This window comes from Delphinapterus leucas, chromosome 13 (assembly GCF_059928025.1).
Source record: "Delphinapterus leucas isolate spDelLeu-1000000601 "Yukka" chromosome 13, BTC_Dleu_Yukka2, whole genome shotgun sequence".
Lineage (NCBI taxonomy): Eukaryota > Metazoa > Chordata > Mammalia > Artiodactyla > Monodontidae > Delphinapterus > Delphinapterus leucas.
This window is the reverse complement of record NC_143141.1, coordinates 93,427,012-93,445,970: the sequence shown is the minus strand read 5'-3', so window position 1 is coordinate 93,445,970 and position 18,959 is coordinate 93,427,012. Positions and strand designations below refer to the sequence as shown.

General features: G+C 56.1%; 1 protein-coding gene across 1 annotated transcript in view; it reads left to right on the top strand.

Moving 5' to 3' along the window:
- Window positions 1-18,212, top strand: part of TPO (thyroid peroxidase) — a 38,749-nt gene extending 20,537 nt beyond the window's left edge. The window contains exons 8-16 of the mRNA XM_022561471.2: window positions 2,770-3,022; window positions 3,564-3,734; window positions 4,977-5,214; window positions 5,729-5,937; window positions 6,527-6,697; window positions 11,190-11,321; window positions 12,048-12,147; window positions 17,019-17,151; window positions 17,967-18,212. Coding sequence (XP_022417179.2) covers window positions 2,770-3,022; window positions 3,564-3,734; window positions 4,977-5,214; window positions 5,729-5,937; window positions 6,527-6,697; window positions 11,190-11,321; window positions 12,048-12,147; window positions 17,019-17,151; window positions 17,967-18,212 — 1,653 coding nt within the window. The remainder of the gene's footprint in view (window positions 1-2,769; window positions 3,023-3,563; window positions 3,735-4,976; window positions 5,215-5,728; window positions 5,938-6,526; window positions 6,698-11,189; window positions 11,322-12,047; window positions 12,148-17,018; window positions 17,152-17,966) is intronic.
- The last annotated feature ends 747 nt before the right edge of the window (window positions 18,213-18,959 follow it).

Sequence of the window (18,959 nt, the reverse complement as noted above, 5' to 3'; positions counted from 1 at the left end):
TTAAGATAGAAGGACACAGGAATCTGCGAAGGGGGATTTGAGTGCAGCAGGGCCAGGAGTCTTGCGATGGTTTTCAGTAACAATCAAGGACCTCATCCGTCAGCTCTCACCCGACCGCCTTGAACAGAGTGGCCTGGCCAGTCAGGAAGCGTTAGGATGAGGTCCCCGCTTCCTAGCCGTCCTTCCCCCTCAGCAGGCTCACTGGTGAAATAAGTCCCGGGATCATGCCTCTTTCCGGCTTGCTGTCACCACCCAGCTATGCTTTGTTTTGGTTCCCTCTGTGCCGCTCCCCCGAATGTAAGCTCCAGGGAGACAGAGATTCCCTATTGTTTAATGGCTTCCGGGCACCTGGACCCAGCCTGGCTCTAAGAGGTGCTTCCCAATGTGAATTCATGAGCGAAGACCAGATCCCAGGAACAGTCCCGGGAGCCCTGCCCTGCTGCCTCCCCGAGAGCCAGGACGTTCCTTAAACTTTCTCTAAACGCACAAAAGCTCGGTCGGCACAGGGGCCTGAGCTGAGTGGCTGGATCTCAGATCCACGTGGACCCTCCCGGAGAAGAGGCTCCACGACCACCGTGTGCCCCTGCAGTGGGGAAGGCGGGGTGGTTATCTGGGTGCACGCGGCCCTAGACTCATACATTAGAGGTGCTTGCATTCGAGAATTCTGAGAACACCTGCTGGCCTGGAAATAACGTCATGTGGCTCCTGTGCTTCTCAAATAGTGAGATAATAAGTACGGCCGTGGCCCTGAGAAGCGGCAGGGAGGGGCAGGGAGGAGTGCTTCGCTGGACCGTGACTGTCCCAGCGCACGCGGCGGGTGAGGAACCGCCGCGAGGGTTTCGGCATCGTCCTGGCAATTCCAAAGGAGGGTTAGGGCCCCGCCAATCAGAGTGAAACAGTGCTGCAGCCCTCACCCCGGGGAGAGATCCAGGCTTTTCGGCAAAATCGCCTCCAGTTACATTTCAGATCAGAGCGCGAGAGACTGGTGATGGGGGCTGTGCTCCAAGGTCGAGCAGGGACGATGTGTGGGGTGGACTGCAGGGCGCCCTCCGCTCTCTGAAGCAGCTGCTCCGGGGGCAAGGGGAGCCTTGCCAGCCTGCGACGGCAGGCTCTGCGTCCTCCGGGATCACAAGTGGAGCCTGAGTTAGGGAGCGGGGGAGGGGCCACCACTAAACAGTTTCCACTTGAGCGTGAAGCTGTCTCGCGTCCCTGGCGGAGAAGAGAGAAGATCTCCCGTCTGCTGGGGGCAGAAGGAATCAGAGCCGAGCGCTGGTGGGAGTGGAAGTCGCTGCGGTGTCCCCTCGCGGGGTGGGGAGAAGGCACGGCTGCGGCCCCGGCTGGTGGTGGGAAAAGCTGCAGCGTCTGAGATGGTGGCTGCTTCTGTGTGATCGCGCCCTAACTCTTCCCGAATGCCAGTCGGGCACGTGGCTGTTTTGCTCGGATCCTTGAACCAGCTCAGGGATGGCACCTCAGTCTAGAGACCCCAGCCAGGCCCCTGCTCCAGTCAGCCCAGGTCTCGGAGGGGACGGCACGCAGCGGTGCGAGGGGCTCTGTGGGCCCTTCACCTGGAGGCCGCGGCCTCCGCTGGCCTGGGAAGTACCGGCTTGTGCACTTAGAAGACACACTCCGTCGTTTGGAAGGGATGGCCCACAAGGACGCAGATGCTCTGTTGTCACCTTCATGTTGTTTCTGAGAATGGTACACGTTCCCTTCCTACACTCATAAGCTGAAATGTAAGACCTTTCGCTCTAGGATAGAATCTTTCCTACTGGTTTATATTCCTCATTTAGTTGTGGCTTATGGACCCAAATATTCTCTTAAATACCAGACAATTCAGAAGGGAAAAAAGGAATAACACAGGGATCTCGGCCCCTGTTTACATTTTAATTCGTGGAAGCCATTCCGACCGTATATGATCTTTAGGTTGTGTATCATTTCCTTTAAACCTGGGGACAGGTAGTTATCCATGCATGGATGTATACACTATATACAATATATTCATCTTCTCCGTATAATGTCTATATATGATACCATATGTCTGATACGTATAAAGCCATACAGTATATAATATATACATGTACTCTATAGAGTGTCTATATAAAATACCATGTATCTAATACATATAAACCCATGTATATTTTTTATTCTCACAAAAACTCAAAGGAAGAGGTTTTTCCAGCAGAGGAAACAGGTTCAGAGAGGTCAACCTCCCAGAGTCACGTAGCTGAGAAGGGGGGGATATGGGGTTGCAACTCACCTTGGTCTAAATCTTCAGCCTCTGATGCCCAAACCCAGCGAAGGGACTAGATTTCTGATTTTTGCTTTAGGTCCTGGTGTTAACAGAGGGCTCGTGGGTGAAGTGGGAGTGAAGGGGGGCTGATTGTTGGACAGAAACCTTTTCATGTTTCTGAAAGAGTGCAGGGGGGCAGCAGCCTCCTTGGTTCGTCTTCATGCACTGAGGGTCCCCCTCATTTTACGTGGCCTGGCCTGGCCTGGAGGGTGTCTGGGGGCATCTCTGACATGCCCTGTACAACCCCGTAAAAGCCGAGAGCTCAGGACTTTTTTTGGAATAGGGGGTGTTCCTGTACCTGCTCCCCTGCTTCCCTGTGCCCCCAGGTGACAAGACCCCCGGTGACAGCTCTGGAGATGCAGCAGCCCCCAGGCTTGTGCAGGAAGAAGCCCCCCAACCCAGCATCACTCTGACTGTGAGCCTGCATCCAGCCAGGGGCTCCACTGCCCCGGCTCCCACCCACTCTCTTTTCTCCGCAGATCATCACCCTGCGGGATTACGTCCCCAAAATCCTGGGCCCCGAGGCCTTCGGGCAGCACGTGGGCCCCTACAGGGGATACGACCCCGCCGTGGACCCTACGGTGTCCAATGTGTTCTCCACGGCCGCCTTCCGCTTTGGACACGCCACAGTCCACCCGCTGGTGCGGCGGCTGGACGCCCGCTTCCAGGAGAGCCTGGGGCTCCTGCAGCTGCGGGATGCCTTTTTCCGGCCCTGGCGGCTCCTTGAGGAAGGTGCGCATCCCTGGGCCACGCTTGGGAGGGGGAGCCAGGTGTGCGGTCACCTGCCCGCTGGCCGGAGGTGCTCGGGTCAGCAGCGGGCATGGAGAATATAAATGCATCCACAGAGGTTTGAAAAGTGATCCTGTCCATCAGACGCTTTGCCTGGGGTTTCTGAGTCTCCAGAATCCCCAGGGGCGGCCCCGGGCTCCCTCAGCCAGGCTGGGGCTTGTTCACTAGTCTAGGCTTTAGGCTCAGCAAACACCTCCTTCAACTGTGACGTTTCTGCTGCTGAAAAACAAGCACAAAACCTCCGCCCCTGAGGCTCCTGGTTTCCTTCAGACACACGTCACGGTCCGGCCCGTTGGGGCCCTGACGGGGCGAATCCACCACGAGGCAGCACCCTAAGGGCCCAGGAAACTTGGGAACCCCTGGAGGTGAATTCCTGAGATTATGGGAGGCTTTTGTGCAGAACCAGCGTAGTTTACGATCTGAGCCTGTGTTCTGTTTCCCCAAGACTCACCTGAGAAAGCGCATCCCTCTGTGCTGTTTCCAGGTGGTGTGGACCCCATCATGAGGGGCCTGCTGGCGACACCAGCCAAGCTGCAGGTGCAAGACCAGCTGATGAACGAGGAGCTGACAGAGAGGCTCTTTGTGCTGTCGGACTCGGGGACCCTGGACCTGGCATCCATCAACCTGCAGAGGGGCCGGGACCACGGCCTGCCAGGTGGGCCCTCCCGGTTCCTTTCCTGAGGGAGCTGCCAGATGAGCTGCTGTTCTAATGTATCTAGGACCTACTGCCAACGTCTGAGAAACGGCTTTGAAAGCCTCTGTGCCCCTCGCATTCTAACTGGAAATAGGGGATCCTTTCCTCTACTTCTGTTTAGTCTGAGCGCAAGCCCTCCCCCGCCAGTTTTCTGTGTCCCGCTGCCTCAGCGCCCTGTGGGGAGCTGGCCCGGTAATGCGTTTCCTTGTGTCCACGCGTTTATGCGGCACTTCTGTCGGGGGTCTGCTGTGTCTGAGGCCCCGGGCATAAAATGAGACCCGGTCTTGCTGAAAGGACCGCGGACGGCAGAGCACATAACCAGAGAGGAAATGATGGGGAGCCTCGGCGAGCTTCTGGTCAGACCCAGATGGCGAGTAAGGCGAGGGTTCACGCGCCATGAGGAGGGTTGGAGGTCTGGTGGAGGCGGGCCCCGAGAGCAGTAGGACGTGGAGGGAGAGGATGGGGGACCAGCGGCCCAGTAAGCCGGAGACCAGGAGGGAGCTGCAGCCCAGAGTCACACAGACGTGGTCCTTTCCGTGGCTCTCCCTGTGTGTGCGTGCATGTGTGTGTGTGGTCTGTATGTGCGTGTCTGTATGTCTGTGTGTCTGTGCGTGTCTGTGTGTGTGCATGCGTGTCTGTATGTCTGTGTGTCTGCGTGTGTCTGTCTGTACATGTGTGCGTGTGTGTCTATATGTCTGTGCGTCTGTATGTTTGTGTGTCTGTGCGTGTGTGTGGCTGTGCGTGTGTGTGCCTGTGTGCCTGTGTGTGCGCGTGTGTGTGGATGTGCGTGTGTGTGTCTGTGCGTGTGTGTGCCTGTGCGTATGTGTGCCTGTGTGGAAGGAGGGGTGCTGGCGCCTGTGCTCTGGCCGCTCCTGTGGGAACGTGGATACGGCAGGTGAGCGCTGGCCTCACTGCTCAGCAGAGACGAGAAGTGGGTAAAAGTGTGACCCACTCGGGTGTGTAGGGTTCAGCCTGGTCCCCAAGCATGATGCCTGGCTGGTTTGTGAGCAAACTCTCAATAAGGCCCTGCCGCCCGTGCTGGAATATTCCGACAGGGAGGTCTGCAGGCCGTGGGGCGGCAAGGTGGATTTGAGGCGGGGACCCTGTGGCCAGAGCCCCAGGTCTCGATGGCCCACAGCTGGCGGGGCGGGTGGGGAACGTCCGGATCCCGAGTAGGGCGGCCTCGGCCCTCTCCCCGCACAGGTTACAATGAGTGGCGGGAATTCTGCGGCTTGTCCAGGCTGGAGACCCGGGCCGACCTGAGAGCCACCACCAGCCACGGGAGCGTGGCCGACAAGATCCTGGACCTGTACGGGCACCCGGCTAACGTGGACGTGTGGCTCGGGGGCTTAGCCGAGAGGGTCCTCCCCGGGGCGCGGACCGGCCCGCTGTTTGCCTGCATCATCGGAAAGCAAATGAGGAACCTGAGGGACGGGGACCGGTAGGTGCCCGGGACAGGCGGGGACGCAGGGGCTGTTCGGTGCTGACGGCGTTCCCGTGCCGGAAGTGGGGCTTTATGTGGTGAGAGGAGCGCTCTGTGGCCTTCGGGTCAGCAGCTGTGGGCTTTGTCAGCGATGCAGCCTCTTGGGAGGAAAGTGAGACAGTTTCCCAGAAGCTGAATTCACCTGGCGACGGGGCCAGAGGAGAGCCTGCAGGGAGGGGGCCTCAGGGCACGTCCTGCAGGGCAGGCGCAGAGCCCTCCTGAAGGCTGGGTTCTGTCCTCGTCACTCTTGTCGTAGAAGCAGCTCTGCACCCAGGGAAAATCAGTGCAGCCGAGCGGGTTAACTGGGTCCCTAAATGGAAAGAATGGTCCTCCCGGTGCCGTCCGGGCCTCTCTCCTCCCCTGGGTGCGCCCGGCCTCCGGTGCGGCGTGGCGTGGGCACAGAGGGTGGGCAGGAGTGGGCAGCGTGGCAGGGACTGGACTCTCACGTGTCCTCACGTCTGTCCTCCTGGAGGTTCTGGTGGGAGAACCAGGCGGTGTTCACGGAAGCCCAGAGGCAGGAGCTGGGCCGGCACTCTCTGTCCCGCGTCATCTGCGACAACACCGGCCTCTCCCGCGTGCCACGCGATGCCTTCCGGGTCGGGACGTGGCCCCAGGAGTTCGAGTCATGCGACAGCATCCCGGGGATGAACCTGGGCGCGTGGAGGGAGGCCCCTCCTCCAGGTAGCCGCGAACCGGGAGCATCTCTCCTACAGGGTCAAGGACAGGGTCTCCTGGGGGTCACAGCTCCTGAGAGAAGCTGCTTCAAATCCTCTCGGGGGGAGGAAAGAGCCTCCCGCCCTGCGCGGGGTCCCGGGCGAGACCTCCTCGGCGGGGAAGGCGCAGGTCTGAGGCAAAGCCCCCCTCGGCCCCTCCTGGGGACCACACTGGCTTGCACCTGCCAGCAGAGCAACTGTGTCTCGGGTCCCAGCCTCGGGAGGGTCGGCCGACGGTGAGCTCCCCTGGGGTCAGAAGAGGAGAGGGGCTGAGATCCAGCCTGCCTTGTGCAGCGAGGACCATGGTCGCCCTCAATTAAAGCGGTTTCGTCGTGGTGGGTGGGGAAGCCTGGTCACGGCCGATACATGGGGAAGGGTTAGAGGCGTGACTTTGCCGCAGGGGGTCAGTGCTGAGAGGGGCCCGTGCTGTGTCCCACCTGGAGGGAAGGAGATTGCTGACGTGAGCCCCTTGGGAGGCCAATCGGGGGATGCAGCCCCAGAGGAGGGCAAAGAAAGGGGTCCGGTGTTGACTGTATGTACCTGTCAACCTGGCCCAGAGGATGCCTGTGGCTTCCCGGACAAAGTGGAAGACGGGGACTTCCTGCTGTGTGAGGAGTCTGGAAGGCGTGTGCTGGTGTTTTCCTGTCGCCATGGATTCCAGCTCCACGGGCCGGAGCAAGTTGCCTGCACCCGCCGAGGATGGGATTCCCAGCCCCCGGTCTGTAAAGGTCAGTCGTTAACAGGTGTCTTTTCGTGACTTGACCCTGGAGTCTGCATTTTTCAAATACAAATTAAGAATAAATGTCCTTGAAAAATAAATAACCTTAAAAATTGTGAATCACTATACTGTACACCTGTAACTTATATAATACCGTATAGCAACTATCCTTCAATTTAAATAAACACTGAAAGGAACCCCCAAATGAAAACATACATAAATGTCATTCAACCAAAGGTGTCTCCGAGTATAATTATCTTCCAGGGACTCTCTGCGTGGAAATAAAGTATCCCCTCCCCAGTGGCCCATGTTCCTAAGTCGATGTCTTTCTAGAAAATGAAGCACCAAGACGGTCACCTCACGACACGCCCGTGGGGTGACCAGGGAAGGACAGGAGGAGGAAGAGGCTAGAGCTTCAGGGAGGCCTGTAGGAAGGAGCTCACAGAGCCAATGCTCCAATGAAACACGAGTGTTTCCACAGGAGGCATCAGTAGAGCAGGCCCCCCACCTGTGGTGGCCCGTTTCCGGGGAGACTTCAGCAGGCCCTGCCTGCTCTGGGCCCCAGTCTGCCTACACCTGGGAGGACCCGGAACCGGGATGAGGCAAGCAGAAGCAGAAAGCCTCCCTCGTCCCCTGGGAGAAGCTCCCTCACGTTTCCCTCTAAGCTGCACGAGGAAGACCCTAGAGGAGCAGGAGACGGACTCATGCAAGAATTGGGCTGGTTTACAAGAAATGAAAACAAGGCCCAACTTGTTCAGTTCTACAGTTTTGATTTGGGACGATGAAACAATTCCAGAGATGGAGGGCGGTCATAGTTGACGACCACGTGATCGTACTTAATGCGACCAAAAGGCACACTGACAAATAATTAAGATGGTAAATTTCATGTTATATATGTTTTACCACAGTAACAAAGTTTTCACTTCAATTCTGGGGACTCCAAAATGGGTCCTGGAAAGTTACAGAGGCCACACCCGCCTCTAGACTCAGAAGAGTACAGGAAAAGCCCAGGAGAGGCCGGGCCCCCAGGACCCTCAGGACTCAGCCCGGGGCACCAGGCTCAGGAAGGTCCCGGCCGCTCCCTCCAGGTGAGAGGGAAGGACAAGGAGGCAAAGAAGGAGGGGCTCCAGGGCGACGTCCAGGCCACCACCTGGAGGAGGGTGGATGGCACAGGGAGCTCATCGGGAGAGTGAGGGTTTGAGGGAATCTACGGCCAAAACCAGCACGCTGGGCCAGAGAGCCCTGGTTAAACGGTAAGGCAGCCTTCACACACCCAGGTCTGCACCAGGAGGACGTGGGCTGCAGCCGAGCGGGCACCCCGCACATCTCCTTGGGGTTTGGGCGTGAATGACGGTGGACTTGAAGCAGAGGGGGCCGGGCAAGGCCGCGCAGAGAGTCACATTCCAGGAGCCTCCCGTGACAGGAGCCCGACTGTCCTGGACTGTGGTGGCGTCTGGACGTGCCTCTTCTGTCCATCAACCTCCTCCCAATATTTATGTTCCGTAGACGGTCCCGCAGGAGCAAAAGTAGGACAAATCTGGAAGTTTTTAGTGCTGTTTCCACTTAGCGCTGGTGCAGAATTGAAACATCCCTGTTACCCAGGGCTGTGGTCCTGGTGTCGGCAGGGCAAGGACACGAGCCCAGATCGGGGGAGGGGGTGAGAGCCCTGCGTGCTCCAGGCATAAACGTCACGTGTGTGCCTTCCGTCTTTACTGAATAAACCCCTGGACCTTTTATGCTGCATCATGCTGGCTACTTGTTTTAGCTATTTATGACCCCGAAGCTCTACTCATAGGGGTCCACAAAGTACAAATAAAAAAGGAGAAAAGCTTAGAACCAGAGAGTAAAGGAAGGTCAGCGCCTCGGGCTCACCCTCTGCCCCCGATCCGGGCTGACGCCCAGCTCAGACTGTCTCCCCCAGGGAGGCCTTCTGTGCCCTAGTGATGCTCCGAACGATGCCAGCATCGCTCTTCTACTCCCAACGTCCTCCCACCTCCCAGTCAGCTCCCCCACCTCCTGTCTTTTTCTAACGTAATTTTTCATACTAACAGCTAACCGCGCCCTGAAAGCATGTGCAAGGCACGTGTCAGTACATCACTAAGGAAAAACGCGAGTTACAGAGCTGTGTGGATAGTGAGAACCCACTTTCTAACAAGCAGTGGGTCCTATTTATTTCGACATTGATAAGCGTCCCATGGAGATAGGAGCTCCTTAAGCTCGGTCACGTGGGCACAGCGAGATAGGACCAGGGAGGAGGGTACTGACTCTGTTTATAGAACCCTGTGTCTTTGTCTGGACACATCGATAATTAAGGCAGAATATCTTTAACGTAAGTATATGACAGGAAGCAGGATGAGGGCCACCCCCGGTACAAATGCACTCACTCCTTTACACAGATATTTTTCGCCTGATCTGTGCCTCTACTAGAAGTTTCTAAGCCAAGAATTGCGAGAAAAAAATGACTCTGGAATGTAGCAGGGAGGGAATTTTACTTCCACTGTGAATTGATGTGACAGAAGGGCTGCAGCCCGTCCTCAGCAGAATCGCTTACCTGCACGTCCATGGCTGCAGAAAGGGCAGCAACAGCTTTTAACTGAACATCTAATCCACAAAATCTAAGGAGACTCGTTCTCTCTTCTCTGCTCAAATCCTGCTTAGCCCCCAAAATCATCAGATTAAAAAGAATAATTAGCAAATGAGTGTAATGAGTCTCTTTCGAGGGCTTTACAGTTGTGAATCCAGGACGGATAAAGAGCAACGTGTCCGTGGCTTTTCGCTCCAGTTATTGCCGAGAGGTTCTGTAATAAATGAGCACAAATAAATGTTTCTGCACCTACAGGGAGAGTGAGGTGTGCCGTCGGCACAGATGTGCTTAGGGAAATGGAACATCGTGTAGATGTTTGTAGCTGGGCCCGGGGGTGTGGTCTTCAGCTCTCCTCGGGAGGTAACCTGTCCCGGTAGGAGCAGCCACGGCCATGGTGGGGATCTGGAGACACACAGGCTTGAGACGGCCCTCACCACCCGTGTGGGGCTGCCACACATTCTGGGTGGACTCCCCGGACCAGGAGACCAGACCCTACAGTCCCCGCTCTGGCTTCTGATGGGAAGAACCTGACCATGGAGTGAAAGGGGTTGAATTCTGTTCCCCCAAAAGGTATGTTGAAGTCCTAAACCTCAGGACCTCAGATGTGGCCTTATTAGGAGTAGGTTCTTTGCAGGTGCAATCAAATTCAAATGAGGCCATCAGGGTGGGCCCTGGTGCAGTAGGACCGGTGTCCCTCTAGGAGGAGGACAGGCACAGAGGGAAGACGGCCACGTGAGGACGGAGGATGGGAGAGATGCAGCCAGGCCGAGGAAGCCGAGACGCCAGCAGCCCCGGGAGTCGGGCGAGACCGGGAACGATGCTTCCCTCCAAGTGAGCTCAGGGCCGCGTCTGGACTTCAGGCCTCCAGAACTGGGAGAGAGGGAACCTGCTTTGTTTTAAGCACCCTATCTGCAGTCCAGTGTCCAGGATGGAGTGAGGGGCTCAGCCAGCAGCGGAGGCTGAGCTCACGTTCTCTTCATTCCCTCAGAACAAGGACCACCTACGAGGACACACGCGTGTGACGTCTGCTAATGTGATGTGGCTGGACAGCATGTATTCAGGACACATTTCTTCTTTTGACATTCTGCTGCTTCCTTCCTGAAATTGGCCAGAAAAGATAGCATGTTATTTGGAAACAGGAACCTGGGGTCCGGTCGTGGTTATGGGTTCCGACAGAAGGAGACCGCAGGGGCCGCACACGCTCCTTGTCTGGGAGGACTCACCACACCCACCTGCTCTGCGGGCCTGGGTGTCAGGTCCCGGCTCCTGGTGGCACGGCCGGTGTTCTCCCAGCGGTGGGTGGAGGCCCAGGCCCAGAGCCGGCTGTGTGGCTGGAAGCTGTCTGCTTGGGGTGGGCGGACTCGCTCCCACCGGCCCTCACCCGCCTCCTTCCCACCCACTCTCGAGTCCCGCCCGGGGTGGAGTCCTCCTCAGTGTGGAAAGCACCAGCGGCCTCCAGGGGGGCCACGTGCCCGCGTCTGAGCGAGGCTGCTGGCCTGTGTGGCCTGAACCTCCGGGGACCTGCCTCACGCTTGGGCCCTCGCAGCACCTGGCAGAATTTGAACGAACAGAACTGAGTCTGGATCGGCACCGGCACCAGAGGGATTGCGGGCCTGAGGCGGCCACTGGGGACGGGCCAGGAGAAGCAGTCAGGCCAGCGGGGCAGAGGGTGGCCATGGGCCGGGCTGTCTCCTGAGTGGCCGAAGGGCCGCTGTGAGCAGAAGTGGGGAGGGAGGGAAATGCCTGTGGGACATCAGGGGACGTTCTCTTTTCAAAGGTGCGGGGATCCAGGGGAGACGCAGCCCCGACATGGGGTGACGTCCCTCTGCCTCCTGGACACGGGACAGAGCTGGGGAGGGGCCGGCCTCGTGGGGAAGGGAAGCAGGAGGCTGTCCCTGACCTCTTGTCGTGTGTGCAGACATCAACGAGTGTGAAGACGTGACGGAACCCCCGTGCCACGCGTCCGCCCGGTGCAAGAACACCAAGGGCGGTTTCCAGTGCGAGTGTACCGACCCCTACGTGCTCGGCGAGGATGGCAGGACCTGCGTGGGTGAGACCACGGCCCTCGGGCATCCAGGCTGGAAGGGGGTGTCGACATACAGGCAGGGATGACCGAAGGGTCACCCTCCGGCCATGTGTGTCCGCGCTGCCATGGCCTCTGATGCTGGGTGAGAGCAGGGAGCCAGCCGGTTCGTACCTGAGGCTAGATTGTGTCTGAGACACAGGACCGCTGTGAAACCCTGGGCGGGGCGGGCTCGCTCCAGACCCTCAGCTAGTTTCACCCCCCCGTGAATTATCTCGGGGAGGAAAGCACGAAGCTTGATCCCCATGTGCAGAGCAGAGAGGGTAAGTGGCTTGCTCAGGGTCACACAGCCACTCAGCTGCAAATCTAGGAATCATAACTTGGCTTCCAGCTCCTGTAAGAAAAATTATAAGAAAAGAATACTAAGAAATCTATTTCATAAGCGGTCATAAGAAAAATTATGCACCGGGACCTGTTACAATGGCAAGACATTTTATTAAAGCTCCTGCAGTAGGAAAAGGAGAGCTCAGTACAGAGCAGAGCTCAACTCCAAGTACAGCAAAGACAGCAGGGGATGGACAGCCCACGGGGCAGAGCAAGGAGGTCCATGGAAGGAAAATTACCCAGAGGAACTTGGTTTCCAGGGTCAGGGATGCTCGGTGGCGGCTGGGGGTTGGGCTGGGGTTTGGGAGGGCGCACTGGCCCCTGCCCTCAGCCGGGCAGGCTCACCGGCTGGCTCTGTCCTTGCTCCAGACTCCGGGAGGCTCCCGCGGGCGTCCATGGTCTCCATCGTGCTGGGCGCCGTGCTCGTCTGTGGCTTGGCAGGCCTCACCTGGATGGTGGTTTGCAGGTGGTAAGTCCCCGCTTTTCAGCAACTTCCGCTCCTATGGGCCCGGCTGGAGATTCTGCTTCCTTATTTTTCTGAAACCAGTAGAGAGCACCGGCGTCCAAACCCACCTGTCTCCAGAGCTACTTTGTTCAGTGTTAGCCTTTCTGGCTCTTTCATTCTGCTCCAGATAATGAAAGTGGGGTGACCGTTCGTACACATTAGAGGGTGTTGAACACCTGTGGGTGGAGATTCGGGGATATTGGATTCTTGGTCACATTAAATGATTGTATTGAAAGTCTCTTTCGTTAGGAGTAAAGGTTCTTACAAAGGTTTCTCAGAGAAAAAAGGTCATTCCTGGATAAAAACCTTACTCTTCATTTCTCTCCCCTCCCTCAAGAGCAAACTCTGGGGAAATTGGGAAATTGAAAGGTGAACTTTTATGTTAAAAACGGCACAGCCGTTGAGGCCTTTGGCAGCCGGATCTGCATGTTTCTGGGGGTGAGAGCCGAGCCAGGGCTTCCTTTGGGGGACTTCACTCCGTCCCCACCCTTCGCTGCTGCTTCTCATCTGCCAGGTCTTAGGAATCAGACCCGGTGCTGCTCGGTTTTCAAATGTGTGCAGTTAATAGAGACCACGTGGAAGCCACTATGGGCCAGCAGCAGACCCAGGCCCTGTCCTCTCTGGCCTCTGAGCTGGGCTGACCTTCTGGACACCCTCGGGCCGCTTCCCCTCTGCCCAGCTGCAGAATCCCTGGTTCTGTGACTCAGGCGCAGCGCCAGCCCCGCATCCATCCTCGCGTCACCCTGACCCTCTGCTCTCGGGTAGCCTTTGGTTCACGTCCCATCTTCCTGGTGAGCTCAACGCTTCACACCCCCTGTCGTTTCTAGAGACTCCTTGGCACGTTCAGAACTGCCAGCTGCTGGACCCCAAAGGGAACGTCCCCCCGTGGAGTTGCTCATCTTACAGGAATGGGTTTCTAATACTCAGAACCCTGGACCTCAGCGATCAGGTCTCAGGACTGACATCACGCCTTGTGGTCAATAATTGAGTCTCATCAATAATTGAGGGTCACGACCTTTTCGTTTATTCCGAGAACCTGGAAGGGGGACCTCTGTGTCTGTGACCCCCCGGTCCTACTCTGGCCCCTGCCAAGATGCAGTAGTAAATCCAGGTCCGTTTCTTTCATACTCCAGGACGCTCTCTGCCACCCAGACTTCAGATGACACAAGGCTGTGATCTCCAGGTGAATGACATTTAGGTGACACACTTGCTCATGGACTCACAGCTTCTAACTGCGCTAATATCTGCCATAGTTCAGCTGCCACGGAGAAATTCTTTCTCCAAATCACAAGCTTGTAGAACAGCCACAAGTCACGTGTCAGATACACTGAGTAATTTTGGTCACTGTCTCAGTCTTCCTTTCCATGGCGAGTACTCATTATGGGCTGATGGTGTCCCCAAAACTCATGTGTTCAAGTCCTAACCTCTAGTATCTTGGAATGTGACCTTATCTGGAAACAGGGTCATTGCAGATGAAATTGGTTAAGATGAGATCGTGCTGGAGCAGGTGGGTCCTAACCCTACAGGACTGGTGTCCTTATAAAAGGGGAGTTGAGACACAGATGCATGGGGAAAGGCCAGTGAGCATGGAGACAGAGACCTGTGTGATGCACCTAGAGCCAAGGCTGACCCAGGCTCGTCAGCAGAGCAGCAGGAGGGAGCAGGGGACCTCACAGCCTCAGAGGAACCAGCCCTGCCCACACCTGGGTCTCACGTCTAGACCCCCAACTGTGAGAGAGCAGGTGCTTACTGCTCACACCCTCCAGCCCCAGCACCCCCCAGACACCGAGACACCTGCCTGAGGTGGCCTGGGGCTGAGGACTGCGCTCCATCGGGCCTCCTCTGGTCCTCAAGGTCGACTTTGGCTCGGGGCGATTCATCCTCAGGACTGTTATTTTGACTAATCACTGATTTTCTTACACCTGCCTTGTCCTCAAGGCCCCGCCGCTCCCCTGCACCGGGAGAAGATGACTTACAGTGACTGCAAATGGCGTCTGGAGTTTTAGATGAGGGTGGTGTCAGAAAATATCGCCCACGTTTTCAGAATCACTTGGCCTTAAAAGCTTAGATATTATCGATAATTAAAACCCTTAGGTGGGGCTTCCCTGTTGGCGCAGTGGTTGAGAGTCCACCTGCCGATGCAGGGGACACGGGTTCATGCCCTGGTCCGGGAAGATCCCACATGCCGCGGAGCGGCTGGGCCCGTGGGCCATGGCCGCTGAGCCTGCGCGTCCGGAGCCTGTGCTCCGCAACAGGAGAGGCCACAGCAGTGAGAGGCCCGCATACCGAAAAAAAAAAAAACAACCCTTATGTAACCATGAAATCAATTAAGCAATAAAAATGAGATGGGCCGTAGGCGAACACCCCCAAACTAGCTGGGTTCTATAATCATATCTACTAAATGCTCCCATTGTGAAAAGCTGATATTACCGTAAGTTAGTACTCGGATGCAATTTTGTATTTGCAGACATCTCTATTAAACATCAATCACCTTTTTATTATGAAAAAGTTATGCCTCTAGCCCACACACCCAAGAAAAATAGCTGTTTTCTTTAAGACTGACAGCCACAGATTAAATGAACAGCTATCTGAGGAAGTTTGGGAGGGAAACATCTACCACCCTTGATTGTAGACCCTGGAGCCTGAAAAATACGCCCTGACACCACTTTGGTTTGCAGAGTACCACTTACCTGAATGACTTGCGAACCCTGCGGGGGGAGGGGAGGCCGATGGCAGGGAGGGGGAGGGGTGGGCCTTCTTTGTGGGGCCACACGGGGCCTCTCTGCACTAGCCCCTGAGTCACCGCAGCTCCCTGCAAACACTGCATCCTCAGAGCCTGATGGAAGGAGCCACCTGGGTGGAAGGAGCCACCTGGGTGTCTGCACGCTGCTGCCCCGAGGATTCCAAACCTGATCATTCCAGCCACAAGGGTGCCAGTGGGAGACTGACGGGAGAGACAGAGACAGAGAGAGACACAGAGACAAAGAGAGAGACAGAGACAAATAGAGAGACAGAAACACAGAGACAGACAGAGAGACAGACATACAGAGAGAGACAAAGACACAGAGAGAGACTGACAGAGACACAGAGACAGAGAGAGACATAGAGAGATAGAGAGACATACACAGAGAGACAGAGACAGAGAGAGGCCGAATGGTGGACATCTGTCAGGTGCTCCATGGGCCTTGACCTTCATTCCGTGTTGATTCTCTCACCCCCCCCCCACATTTATACCTCCCCTACTATTTTGGGTCTAAGGCTATATATTTTGGAGCAACAACTATTAACATAAATATTTCAATCAGAAATGTACCAACATTGAAGTGTTTTCGCTGGAAGACTCTGATCCAGAGTTGACCCCATTAAACCAACTCCTCAATCAGCTTTCTTTACGCAATTAAAATACACCCCAGTTTGACATTGTTTGTCTCATTGAAATTATATTCACCAAGATAAATCCTTTTCTGTGCAACTTTTACACTAAAAACTTGATTCATGGCCCACATCCATTTCGCTCATTGGTCTCCAGCCCAGGAGAGCTTCCTCTGCACAGTTACTTCTTCGGGTCTGAACTTCTCGGGTCAACCCCTTCGGTCTAAATTTCATCCAGACTGTGTTTACCTATCGGTTATTAGTCAGTGGAAACTGAGGTGTACATGTCAGCTCCCGCGACGGGCTCTTGCTTTATCGCTCGTCCCGTCAGTTTCAGCGTCTGAGGTGTGGGTCTTCAGTTCCTCTTTGTTTAGGGACCGCTATGCTGTGCCTTCGGTAGATGGCAGCTGCTTTTTGCACTATTTCTACCAGAAGTATGATTGCAACTTGGGGAAAGAGGGTGAGTTGGCATTATTTCCCACTTATCCCTGAGAGGTGATGGTCCCCCAGGCGGTGTGGCTTCTCCTCTGCCCGAGGCCAACCTTGCGTCCACACCGCGGGTCTGTGCGTGTCCTCCCGCACCTCCCCCTCTCTTGATGACGGGATGACCTGCTTGGGACAGATCCACGGGGAGGTTGGCCTTACCTGCTGTACCGCCCGGAGCCCAGAGCTGGCGAAACAATACATATATTTTTCACTGCAGTAAGAGTGCTGCAGGTCAGACGGCTGAACCTGGAATGCGGAGTCCTGCTGCTTTGGTTGCTGTTAATTTCTTTGCTATTTGTCAGCTTCTCTTTAAGGAAAACATAGTTATGCCTCTTGCATTGAGGGGCTGAGGGGAGGCAGTTTCAGCACAACTATCCCGTCCCGCCGTCCAGAGCGGGTCCAGGCGCGTGACTCGGGGTCCCGTGCCCTGTGGGATGCCGTCTCAGTCCCCTGTGCTCCTTCCCTGCTGTGCCCTCACAGGACTCCGGTTCCCGAGGCCGGGCTCCCGACATGAGACCTGGTTTCTTCAACTCTCAGTCTCTTTACCCCTACCGTCCCCTCCCTCAGAGCCCCTGCAGAGGTGAAGGTCGATGGCCTGCACCACGTTAGTTGTCCTTATATCCTGGGACACGTTTTTAAAAGTCCCCCATATCTCAGTATTCGATTGTGTCTTAGAAACAGTCAGATCGAAGCCACTTTCACGCTATGACCTTCGCTGTCATCTCCCGTCGTTTGCTCCTGGGGAGGTGAAGAATTCTATGAGGCAGAGTCTCAGCAAATACGCCAGCAGGGGGTAAGCATCTACCTCCAGCTGTGCTCCATGGAATTTCCAGTTTTGTTTTCTAAACCGAGGTGTTTTCTTGAATCTACAGGCATTTCTTTGTCTTTGCGGGGAGCGAGCTGGTGACCCTCTGAGGTCACATGGCTTGGGGCTCCCTCTGTTTCTTGTAAGTAATGACAACAGTGTGTGTCCACAGGACACATGCCGACCCTGAATCCTCGCTGCCGATCCTGGAGGGAGAGGGAGAAGGGACTTCCCAGCTGGGACACGGGAAACCCCAGGACGTGAGCTCTCCACAGCACCACAGTCCTGCTGGGGACTCAGAGCAGGTGGGTCCACACCTGGCCTTCCTGAGGTTTGCAGTGTCAGACGTTCCCCTTAAGACCCCGGAAGTCCCTGGGAATGCCGGGGCTGCTGGCGCTCAGCGGGAGTGCCTCCTGCATTTCTATTTGGCGCTGTGTCCCCATCCCTTTTGCACCTTCCCGCCGCGTGTTTCCCTCTTCTACAAACTGTATTTACAGGAGAATGCTAATTTGTCAAAATGTTAACCTACTTTTTAAAAAGTAAAGACAAATTGGAATCAGTGAGCCAGGGTGAAAGGAATGAAAATGCCTTTCATTTGTACGAAGGGCTTCAACCCCAAGACTAACTGTGGGGCATCCGTGGCAGCACGTCTGAAGTACGGGCTGGGGTGATGGGAGAGGAGCCAGGGCTGAAAGAAAATACTGACTTTTGAAATGTGCTTTTTTTAGAAAATGGAGTAATTATAATCAGTGTGAAAGACTCAGTCTAAACTCGCTTTTCACTATCTTTATGCACATGACCCCAAGCGGTGTTATATTAAGAAGTTACTGCTGCTCCCTGGGGCCTGCCTGAAATTCAGGGCTGGGTGGGATTTAGAGCTAAAATGATCCTCTCCTTGGAGGCAGAGTGGAATCAGCCTTGGCACCTGCCTCCCAAGCGTGGAACAAAAACTACGGCACCAGGAGTGAGGCGGCGCCACCGACATGCCCAGACCAGGCCTCTGCAGCCACGCCAGGGACCGCGTACCCGCCGCACACCTCGTCAGCCCCCCGGGACCAGGACCAGGACCAGGGCGAGGCTTCCTGTCGGTCTGAAGCTTGTGGCGGCTTCTCTCCTGCAGGACCCGGCCTGTGGATCCCGAATCCTTCTCTGCAAGCAGGAGCCTGCACGTGTGATGCGTGCACAGCTCTTGGAGCCCGAGCCAGACACCACTCTCGTCTGTTTCGATTTCCAAGAACGGGGACCGATGGAAGCGGCAGGACGCCCGCGCGCTGCCCGGCGTCTGATCAGGACACGCAGACCCAGCGTGGACGAAAAAACCCCACCACCTTGCGGTTGTCTGGCTCTGTTTGCAAAAGCTGCCTGATTGTTTCCTCCTGGGGGGCTTGCCATGAGAACGTATTTACATGTTATACATATTTATAAACCTGTCCCTCCAACCAAAGGAATGGAAGATTATTTTCACCACCCTCACATCCCAGGCTCACTTTTTCTCCAGTTTTAATGTTGCCTCTTATCCTGTGATTCCTTTTCCCCCCGAGTTTCCTGCCCACTCAGCCAGCTTCTCAGCTGACTCACAGGATGGACAGTGCGAGCCCAGCTCATCTGTCTCTGCAGATGCCTGAGCCTGCGTCCCGCCCCTCCTCCTGGGAGCGGAACTCGAGATTTCCTGGAAGGACTGTGATTCTGAGGACAGAACAGGATATAAGTGGCTTGTCTCCTCATCTGAGAATCTCCCGCCGGACTTAGGCCTCCATTCCCAGCCGCTGCCCCCTCCCATTTCCAGGCCCCGTTTCTCCCCCTCCATCTCTCTCCCTCGCTTGGGTACCTTAGCCTGATTATCCTCTGAGGGACCCCCTCCGGGCTCGCGGGCAGTCCTGGGGGAGCTATTAGTCACATCAACCATAAAGCAGTCGTCACCGGGGCCCCTGTTTCACACGTGAAGTCGCGAGCCCGGGGAGGCCAAGCAGCCATAGCGACAGCTCTGATGTGGGGCGGGGCTTGGCCGCAGTAGCCCCCGCCTGTGCTGGCCCTTCCCTCACCCAGGACACAGGGAACCCTCCTCCTTCCTCCTGAGGCGTCCGTGCCCTGCACCTGCTGTGTTCCAAGACCA